The 10,850-nt window shown below is 44.8% G+C and overlaps 2 protein-coding genes across 2 annotated transcripts in view; one reads left to right on the top strand and one right to left on the bottom strand.

The window, feature by feature from the left end:
* Positions 1-8,278, top strand: part of LOC140409490 (uncharacterized) — a 47,073-nt gene extending 38,795 nt beyond the window's left edge. The window contains exons 6-7 of the mRNA XM_072497902.1: positions 7,273-7,370; positions 7,476-8,278. Coding sequence (XP_072354003.1) covers positions 7,273-7,370; positions 7,476-7,635 — 258 coding nt within the window. The 3' untranslated portion in view covers positions 7,636-8,278. The remainder of the gene's footprint in view (positions 1-7,272; positions 7,371-7,475) is intronic.
* On the bottom strand, positions 5,876-6,390 carry LOC140409489 (cytochrome b-c1 complex subunit 6, mitochondrial-like). Its single transcript, XM_072497901.1, has one exon. The coding sequence runs from the start codon at positions 6,357-6,359 to the stop codon at positions 6,096-6,098; it is 264 nt and encodes an 87-aa protein (XP_072354002.1). The 5' UTR covers positions 6,360-6,390; the 3' UTR covers positions 5,876-6,095.
* Positions 8,279-10,850: the final 2,572 nt, after the last annotated feature.

The raw sequence follows: 10,850 nt of genomic DNA on the forward strand, positions 1-10,850 counted from the left end.
ACCTGCAATTTCCTGCTAGCCAAGAAGAGAGCACTTGGCCACAGTGAGGTGTTGAGCCACCAAGGCCCAGTTACTTTGCAGAGGATGGAACAAAAGATGCAGGCCACTGACTGGGCCAACATTCACTTGGTGGCCTGCTGTGTTAGATTGTGGATTACGATGGCCACTTCTGGCACATTCTGTGTTCCACCTTATCACAGAATCCTTACACTGCAGAAGGAGGCCATTCCGCCCACCATGTCTACACCGACCTTCTGAAAGATCACCCTACATAGGCCCAGACCTCACCCTATCACTGTAACCCTATAACCCCACCTAATCTTTGGACACAAAGGGATAATTTAGCATGGCCAATCCACCTAACTTGCACATCTTTGGACTGTGGGAGCAAACTGGAGCACCCCAAGGGCGTACATAGACACGGGGAGAAAGTGCAAACTCCACACAGTCACCCAAGGCCGGAATTGAACCCGGGTCCCTTGCGCTGTGAGGCAGCAGTGCTAACCACTGTGCCACCATGCCGCCCTTGAGGTGGATATCAGTGCTAACACCTGTGATGTCATATCGGTTTTTAAAAACAATACAAGCTCAGCATAATGTATGTCATAAGAGCTTGGGTATTGTGAACATCGATTCAAACAGTGAATGTTATGGGCCAAAATAATAAATAAAAGCAAATTACTGTGGATGCTGGAATCTGAAACAAAAGAGAAAATGCTGGAAAATCTCGGCAGGTCTGGCAGCATCTGTCGGGAGAGAAAAGGGCTCACGTTTCGAGTCCAATGACTCTTTGTCAAAATGTTATGGGCCAAGTGGCAATGCAAATAAATGCTCTCATCACATCGTCTGCCCATAACCCTCTCTCCATCATAGATACTCAATGGTAGATCCACCCTACTGATCTTCCAGGTGTTCTCCTCCAATAGTCAGGGTGACAGTGGCAGTTGTGGGTCTTCTCATGGAAGATGAAAAGGTAGAGAGATATGAGTGTGATAAAGGTAGAGAGATATGAGTGTGATAAAGGTAGAGAGATATGAGTGTGATAAAGGTAGAGATATGAGAGTGATAAAGGTAGAGAGATATGAGTGTGATAAAGGTAGAGAGATATGAGTGTGATAAAGGTAGAGAGATATGAGTGTGATAACGGTAGAGAGATATGAGTGTGATAAAGGTAGAAAGATATGAGTGTGATAAAGGTAGAGAGATATGAGTGTGATAAGTGGCCTGTACAAAGGGTGAAGGAATGTATTTGAAGAGATGCAGTTAGAACATAGAAAATACAGCACAGAACAGGCCCTTCGGCCCACGATGTTGTGCCGAACCTTTGTCCTAGATTAATCATAGATTATCATTGAATTTACAGTGCAGAAGGAGGCCATTCGGACCATTGAGTCTGCACCGGCTCTTGGAAAGAGCACCCTACCCAAGGTCAACACCTCCACCGAACACCAAGGGCAATTTGGACACTAAGGGCAATTTATCATTGGCCAATTCACCTAACCCGCACATCTTTGGACTGTGGGAGGAAACCGGAGCACCCGGAGGAAACCCACGCAGACACGGGGAGGATGTGCAGACTCCGCACAGACAATGATCCAAGCCGGAATCGAACCTGGGACCATGGAGCTGTGAAGCAATTGTGCTATCCACAATGCTACCGTGCTGCCCTTAAGAACAAATAAATCTACACTATATCATTTTACCGTAATCCATGTACCTATCCAAAAGCTGCTTGAAGGTCCCTAATGTTTCCGACTCAACTACTTCCACAGGCAGTGCATTCCATGCCCCCACTACTCTCTGGGTAAAGAACCTACCTCTGATATCCCTCCTATATCTTCCACCTTTCACCTTAAATTTATGTCCCCTTGTAATGGTTTGTTCCACCCGGGGAAAAAGTCTCTGACTGTCTACTCTATCTATTCCCCTGATCATCTTATAAAGCTCTATCAAGTCGCCCCTCATCCTTCTCCGCTCTAATGAGAAAAGGCCTAGCACCCTCAACCTTTCCTCGTAAGACCTACTCTCCATTCCAGGCAACATCCTGGTAAATCTTCTTTGCACCTTTTCCAGAGCTTCCACATCCTTCCTAAAATGAGGCGACCAGAACTGTACACAGTACTCCAAATGTGGCCTTACCAAAGTTTTGTACAGCTGCATCATCACCTCACGGCTCTTAAATTCAATCCCTCTGTTAATGAACGCGAGCACACCATAGGCCTTCTTCACAGCTCTATCCACTTGAGTGGCAACTTTCAAAGATGTATGAACATAGACCCCAAGATCTCTCTGCTCCTCCACTTTGCCAAGAACTCTACCGTTAACCCTGTATTCCGCATTCATATTTGTCCTTCCAAAATGGACAACCTCACACTTTTCAGGGTTAAACTCCATCTGCCACTTCTCAGCCCAGCTCTGCATCCTATCTTTGTCTCTTTGCAGCCGACAACAGCCCTCCTTACTATCCACAACTCCACCAATCTTCGTATCATCTGCAAATTTACTGACCCACCCTTCAACTCCCTCATCCAAGTCATTAATGAAAATCACAAACAGCAGAGGACCCAGAACTGATCCCTGCGGTATGCCACTGGTAACTGGGATCCAGGCTGAATATTTGCCATCCACCACCACTCTCTGACTTCTATCAGTTAGCCAGTTCGTTATCCAACTGGCCAAATTTCCCACTATCCCATGCCTCCTTACTTTCTGCATAAGCCTACCATGGGGAACTTTATCAAATGCCTTACTAAAATCCATGTACACTACATCCACTGCTTTACCTTCATCCACATGCTTGGTCACCTCCTCAAAGAATTCAATAAGATTTGTAAGGCAAGACCTACCCCTCACAAATCCGTGCTGACTATCCCTAATCAAGCAGTGTCTTTCCAGATGCTCAGAAATCCTATCCTTCAGTACCCTTTCCATTACTTTGCCTACCACCGAAGTAAGACTAACTGACCTGTAATTCCCAGGGTTATCCCTAGTTCCTTTTTTGAACAGGGGCACGACATTCGCCACTCTCCAATCCCCTGGTACCACCCCTGTTGACAGTGAGGACGAAAAGATCATTGCCAACGGCTCTGCAATTTCATCTCTTGCTTCCCATAGAATCCTTGGATATATCCCGTCAGGCCCGGGGGACTTGTCTATCCTCAAGTTTTTCAAAATGCCCAACACATCTTCCTTCCTAACAAGTATTTCCTCGAGCTTACCAATCAGTTTCACACTGTCCGCTCCAACAATATCGCCCCTCTCATTTGTAAATACAGAAGAAAAGTACTCGTTCAAGACCTCTCCTATCTCTTCAGACTCAATACACAATCTCCCGCTACTGTCCTTGATCGGACCTACCCTCGCTCTAGTCATTCTCATATTTCTCACATATGTGTAAAAGGCCTTGGGGTTTTCCTTGATCCTACCCGCCAAAGATTGTTCATGCCCTCTCTTAGCTCTCCTAATCCCTTTCTTCAGTTCCCTCCTGGCTATCTTGTATCCCTCCAATGCCCTGTCTGAACCTTGTTTCCTCAGCCTTACATAAGTCACCTTTTTCCCCTTAACAAGACATTCAACCTCTCTTGTCAACCATGGTTCCCTCATTCGACCATCTCTTCCCTGCCTGACAGGGACATACATATCAAGGACACGTAGCACCTGTTCCTTGAACAAGTTCCACATTTCACTTGTGTCCTTCCCTGCCAGCCTATGTTCCCAACTTATGCACTTCAATTCTTGAATGACAACATCGTATTTACCCTTCCCCCAATTGTAAACCTTGCCCTGTTGCACATACCTATCCCTCTCCATTACTAAAGGGAAAGTCACAGAATTGTGGTCACTATCTCCAAAATGCTCCCCCACTAACAAACCTATCACTTACCCTGCTTCATTACCCAGTACTAAATCCAATATTGCCCCTCCTCTGGTCGGACAATCTACATACTGTGTTGGAAAAGCTTCCTGGACACACTGCACAAACACCATCCCATCCAAACTATTTGATCTAAAGAGTTTCCACTCAATATTTGGGAAGTTAAAGTCGCCCATGACTACTACCCTATGACTTCTGCACCTTTCCAAAATCTGTTTCCCAATCTGTTCCTCCACATCTCTGTTACTATTGGGGGGCCTATAGAAAACTCCTAACAAGGTGACTGCTCCTTTCCTATTTCTGACTTCAACCCATACTACCTCAATAGGGTGATACTCCTCGAACTGCCTTTCTGCAGCTGTTATACTATCTCTAATTAATAATGCCACCCCCCCACCTCTTTTACCACCCTCCCTAATCTTATTGAAACATCTATGACCAGGGACCTCCAACAACCATTTCTGCCCCTCTTCTATCCAAGTTTCCATGATGGCCACCACATCATAGTCCCAAGTACCGATCCATGCCTTAAGTTCACCCACCTTATTCCTGATGCTTCTTGCGTTGAAGTATACACACTTCAACCCATCTCCGTGCCTGCGGAGTTGTGAGGGATGGGTGTACAAGGACAGTAGGATGAGTGTGAATGATGTTTAGCAAGATGGAAATTTGAGGCGGCGCCTGCAAAGAAAGGAATGTGTAACTGCGAGTTGTGAAAGAGAATGCGAGGGAGGTGAGGGAGTAATGGCTGGTATGATCACTTTGCTAGATCTAATGAAGTCATTAAACCTTTTATGACACCCTATCCAGGTTCTTATACACAGCCACATACTTCAGCTACTGACAGCCTCATCAGCAATCCAGCCATGCCTGCTTTCTCCACCTGTCCTCAGGGATTGAAGAGGATTTCTCACACAAGCCTCATTGCTTTCACCATCATCTCCAGAGACATGTCTAAGAACTAGGCAGGGAGCCTTTTGATGTTTAGCTCCCATCTTGCATTGGGGAGGAAATTGCTTCAAGACTTTCTTCTATTATTGTCACCCCTGCCAGGAGCCCATTTATTAGAGATCCATAAATGACAGATACAGCTTGTCATCCTACCCACCCTCCCTAATTGGTCATGGAATGGGCTGCTAATGCTGTAATTCATTTAAGGTGCCTCATTTCCTTTTTTTTTGCTATGTTTTTCTTAAGCTTTAGAAAACCCACCCTGCCCCAAACAAAACTAGCACAAAAAGACCCCCCCCCCCCCCCCCCCCACCACCACCACCACCCCAGTATTCCGACATGGTGCTGAAGAAAGAACCCCAAAACCTCCTCAGCTTAGGGCAAGACCTGAACATATGAACGTGATTGGCCGGTCCCTTCACACTCCGCTCACACTTGTCCTCCACGTCTACTTTATACATATCTTTTAGCATCTTGTATACCTCAATTTGTTCTCCCTTATTCTTCAAAACTCTGGAGAGTATAGGCCTAAACTGTTCAATCTCTCAGAGTCGCTAACACCACTGAATTGCCTGAGTATTTCCCTGGAGAGAACAGAAGTGGGGCCGTCACCAGCGCCTGGACCCCTGACCCTTGATGTGAACCAGACTGCATCTTAATCCAAATTTCCTCTTGGCCCCCGTACCCGCCCAGCACCTTCTTGGCATTCACTGCCCAGTAGTAATAAATCAAATTCGGCAGAGCCAAACCACCCGACTGCCGACTCTTCTGAAGCACCGTTTTCTGAATTCTGGCTACCTTGCCCGCCCAGATAAACAATGTGGTCAACCGCTCCACTTCCAGAAAAAATGCTTTCGGCAAAAACACCGGCAGGCAATGGAATAAAAATTAAAATAAAAACAGCGGTAAAATGTTCATCTTTATCGATTGAACCCGGCCAGCCAATGACAGAGGGAGGTATCCCACCTGTGTAAATCCACCTTGACCCTCCCCACCAGGCTCAGGAAGTTCAATTTACGGAGCTGGGAAAACTGCCACATTTCAAAGGAGTTCTTTTTTTTTTGGAGTTCAACAAGTTTACTTATAATGGCAAGTAAAATAAACAATTTCTGGCACCAAATCACAAACATAGTAAACCTTTGACAAAGGCAATGCCTGGACCATCGTGCAAAGGACCACAAACATCCATTTCTCAGTTAGAAATCAGTGAATTGGGTTCCCCACAACTGTCATGAATTCTGATACAGTCGAGTTCCTCGGGTACTAGACTTCACTTTAACTTACTGAAGATTTTTTCAGCCACACAATGGTCCCGGGCATGCAAGAAGTCAAACAGCTCCTCGGTACAGGTTTCTACAGTTTGTGATCGGGAACTCACTCGCTCTGTACAGGTGTCCAGCATTTCTCGCAGTTTCACACAAGTTTCAATCTGTTCACATTGCTCCCTGATGTTTGTTAGGGGATCCACCACGTCTTCCTCCTCTTCATCCTCCCCAGGTCCTCCGGTTAACATCAGCTCATCCTCCATCCCCATGGCGCCGACCTTGCGAAGAGATCCCGGCAAGAAAATCTCTTCAAAGGAGTTCTAACCTGCTAATGGTTCCACTGTTTGGCAGGAACTAAATGCTGAAAATATAGCCCATGTTCTTGGGTTCTGCCCTGGACACCTTTTCATCTCATGTTTTTCCTTGAGTAACTAATTAAATGTAATCGTAAAAAAGTGCATAATTAAAAGAAGCACACAATGTGTCATGGGAAGTTATTAAAATTTACATCTGCAATATCCTGCAATTGAAGCAATAATGGAAAGAAGACAGCAACAAATTCAATTATCCAACCAGTAACCTTGGTGGGAAGGACTAAAGGAATCTATTTTTTAAATGGAGGGGGGACCAGAACAGTCAGGATCAGATGGTCATGTTATTTCCTGGTAATGAACTGTTTTGACTCTCCTCTTCTCCTTACCACATCTCTCACACTCAACCATGCCACACCATCTGGTGGGTCCTCACTCTTGTTGAATTTTGGTTTTGCATTTAAAATATAGGGTTGGTATTGGTTCTACAAAACATGCTTTCTATAATGTTACATGAAAGAAATGTACTACTTCAATTCCAAACTGTAAAAGCTTGTTGAAATAGATTAGATTCTAATGTAGAATAAAACTACCATTGAAACCAGACATCTCTAGAGGATTTAGGAAACACACAAAAGTTGCAGCTAAGCAACTTAAATCTTGATCTCAGCCACTCAAACAGCTACATAATGCATTGATCTCTTCTTCTGGAACTGTAACTCACCCTCATTTTTAACAATGTGGCTATGAACTGTAACCTTAGAGAGGAAATTTTCACATCATATTTTAGTAATTGTATACATCTATTAGGTATTGCTAATTGCACACTGATTTCTGTACCTGATTGAAACAATGGTTTTATCTGATCTAGATTAAAAGTAAGGCTGAAGATGCACTGTCCCTGCTCAAAATGAAATGTCAAGAAGTTACAAAGGAATTAGAACAGCTAGATTCAGTTGTGAAAGTAAGGTAATTGTATACAAACACCATTCTCTTCCTAGAAGTATCACAAGAAATATGGCCATTGTGAATTTCCCTCATTGTGTAAATGATTTTAGCTGATTTTTCTTTTAGGTTACATGAGGAAAGGCTGAAGCACATTGAAAACCAACAAATTTATGGAAAATTGACAGCTTATCGATCACTGCATTGCCACGAGTTGGCTGACATTTCATTGAACATCCGAAAGCCTGAAATAGCAGCCACGTTCAATGACCCATTTGACTTCATTTAGGAGTTCTGAAACACCAGAGTGGGATATGCCGCTCTCCTAAGCTGCATTTGTATAAGTACCCAATTATCTTTTTCCAATTAAGGGGCAATTTATCGTGACCAATCCACCTATACTCTGCGCATCTTTGTGTTGTGGGGGTGAGACCCCTGCAGACATGGGGAGAATGTGCAAACTCCACATGGACAGTGACCCGGGGCCAGGATCAAACCCGGGTCCTCAGCGGCGTGAAGCAGCAGTGCTAACCACTGCCCCACTGTGCCGACCCCATGAGCAGCATTTGTAAGCTGCAAAAGTCCTCTTTGGTTTTAAATAACTGTAGTTTCCTAGATTTACTGTTTGAATAATTTAGATTTTTAGATGGAGTCTTAAATCATTATAGATAAAACAAGGCAATTCATTTTTATAATTTTGAATATTTTATAACAGTTGGGATTATGACCATTGTCACAAAATTCTAATCACTTCAATTTGTCCAACTTTTCTCCTGTCAGAGTTTTGTTTTAGTGGTTTTTCATTCTAAAATATCTTCACTTACCCTTAATTTTTAGTTTGTCCATTCTAAAAGACAACTTTTATGAAATTTATGTCAGTGCTAGATATTCTCTCATCTCAATTCATTCTGTTTTGTTAAGCATATCTTCACACCTACACTGTTTTTCTCTCTTTGGGGATTGGTGCTTGGGGTGTGTGGGTGGGTGGGGGTGGGGATTCCCAAGATCATTAGTAATCTGTTGAAAGCTTCTTCCGTGGCCAGCAGATCAGAGGTAGGGATGCTCACCTGTGCCACAAGACCGCCACGGAACCTGTAAGCATGCTTCCTATTTAGCACCATTACTTCCCAATATTTAGTGCAATCCAGGTACTGTTTTAGATCCATTATTATGTATATTGGATATTATAATTATGCATGTACTATCCTGTGTGTCACATGCGTTTTTGAAAAGAGAGTAAAAAGCACTTTATAGATTACACAGAATATAATGCCATTCAACACAACTTTGTGTTTATATTTCACATTATTTCTACCTTATTTCAGCCTTTGAGCATATTCTCTTTTCTCTTGTGCATGTTCAGTTTCTTCCTGGAAGCATCTAAACTATTTGATGCCACAGCAAGTTGCAAGCAAGTTCCACATTCTAACCAATTCTCAAAATAGATTTATAGTGTTTAAGGGCCTTTATTTTTAGATTCTCCGACAAGTACTTTTATCACAAAAGACCTTGGTTGTTGCTCCATGTGAGCATCCTCCCACCTTTCTTCACTTCACCAAATCAACACATCTTTGCATTTAAAAAAAAAAAGTATTTTTACTGAGCTTTTCACATTTTATATCAACAGTTACAGGACAAGACAAAAATCAACACATTCATCAAAAATTACACCAATGGTGTCTTCAGTTATTATACACATATTATACAATCCCTATATGTAAAGTTATATTACAGGGTGCACTGCTTAGCCTAAATGAAAGTGAAAGTCAAAAAAGGATACGTGTCCTCCCCCCATTCCACCTGAACTGCCCTTTCCCCTCTGATTTGTGGTCCGTCTTGACCCCCCCCCCCCCCCCCCCCCCCCCCACATTCTGTGGAAGCCTCCCTCTAATGGTGTATTTTATTTTCTGTAGTTTGAGAAATTCCGCCAGGTCAGACAGCCAATCTGAAATTTTGGGTGGTGCTGCCGATCGCCAGCTGAGCGGGAGTCTCCAGCGGGCGATCAGGGTGGCAAAGGCATGGACGTCTGCCCCTCCCCCCATGAAGAGCTCTGGCTGTTCTGATACCTCGAAGACTGCCACCAATGGTCAGGGCTCTACCCTCACCCCACAACCCTGGACATGGCCTCAAAGAAGGAGGCCAAGTACCCAACAAGTCTGGGGCAAGACCAGAACATGTGGGTATGGTTCGCCGGACCTCCTGGCACCATTCACACATCCTCCACCTCTGGAAAGAATCCGCTCATTCTTGTCCTGGTTAGACTTGCCTTGTGCACCACCTATAACTACATTAGGCTTAGCCCTACGCACGTGGAGGTGAAGTTTGCCCTGTGCAGTGCCTCGATCCAGAGATCTCTCCCTATCTCCCTACCTAGCTCTTCCTCTCTTGTCTCGTCCAAGGGCGAGGATACATCCTCCAGTAGTCGTCCATACATGTCCATACAATCCCCGTCACTTAGTTTGTCCACAGTCAATAGTCTGTTCAGTAGTGAGTATTTTGGTGTCCGGGGGAATGTTGTTCTTTCCTTGCGAAGGAAGTTCTTGATTTGGTTGTTCTTTAGTTCATTCCCTTTCAGGAGCTGGAGCTTGTCCGTCACTTCCCCTAAGGCCGCTACTCTGCCTTCTGTGCACATGTCTCCTACCGTCAGTGTCCCTTCGTCCGGTCTCCACCTTCTGAAGAGGGTGAATTTGTGGTTTTTGCAGATGGGGGCCATGATGGACCGAAGTGATGTCACAGTTAGTTCCACGTTCTCAGCGTGGCTACTACCACTGGGCCTTTTGAGTATCTTGCTGGGAGTGCGGTCATGTTGAGTGCTCGGAGGGATATCCCCCTGCAGGAACTCTCCTCCAATCCTGCACCATTTCTGCGGTAGCCGGTAGAATTGGAGGATCGGGAGTGCCAGACCTCCCATGTTCCTCTTTCTTTATAGAACCTCCCCCACCCTCGGCCCCCCACTCACACACTCACTCACAAAAATACCATGATAAACTTTGGTGAAGAAGGCCTTGGAGGTGAAAATCGCGATGGATCTGAACAGGAAAGGGAACCTGAGCGGTATGTTCATCTTAATCGTCTGCGCTCTCCCCGCATAGTGAGACCATGCAGACGCTGCGACAACGACTGAACGGACATCGCGCAATAATCACCAGGCAGGAATGTTCTCTTCCAGTCTGGGAACACTTCAGCAGTCAAGGGCATTCAGCCTCTGATCTCCGGGTAAGCGTTCTCCAAGGCGGCCTTCAGGACGCGCGACAACGCAGAATCGCCGAGCAGAAACATATAGCCAAGTTCTGCACACATGAGTGCGGCCTCAACCGGGACCTGGGATTCATGTCGCATTACATTCATCCCCCACCATCTGGCCTGGGCTTGTGAAATCCTACCAACTGCCCTGGCTTGAGATAATTCACACCTCTTTAACCTGGGGTTATCCCTAACTCTGGATCTGTAAAGACTTAATTACCTGCAAATGCTCGCATTCTAAGCATTGTCTGGCATCTTTGA

The sequence above is a fragment of the Scyliorhinus torazame genome, chromosome 3 (genome assembly GCF_047496885.1).
Source record: "Scyliorhinus torazame isolate Kashiwa2021f chromosome 3, sScyTor2.1, whole genome shotgun sequence".
Taxonomy (NCBI): Eukaryota; Metazoa; Chordata; class Chondrichthyes; order Carcharhiniformes; family Scyliorhinidae; genus Scyliorhinus; species Scyliorhinus torazame.

Excerpts from the sequence above, each read along its gene's own strand:
- LOC140409489 (XM_072497901.1), bottom strand. The coding sequence starts at position 6,359 with ATGGGGATGGAGGATGAGCTGATGTTAACCGGAGGACCTGGGGAGGAT.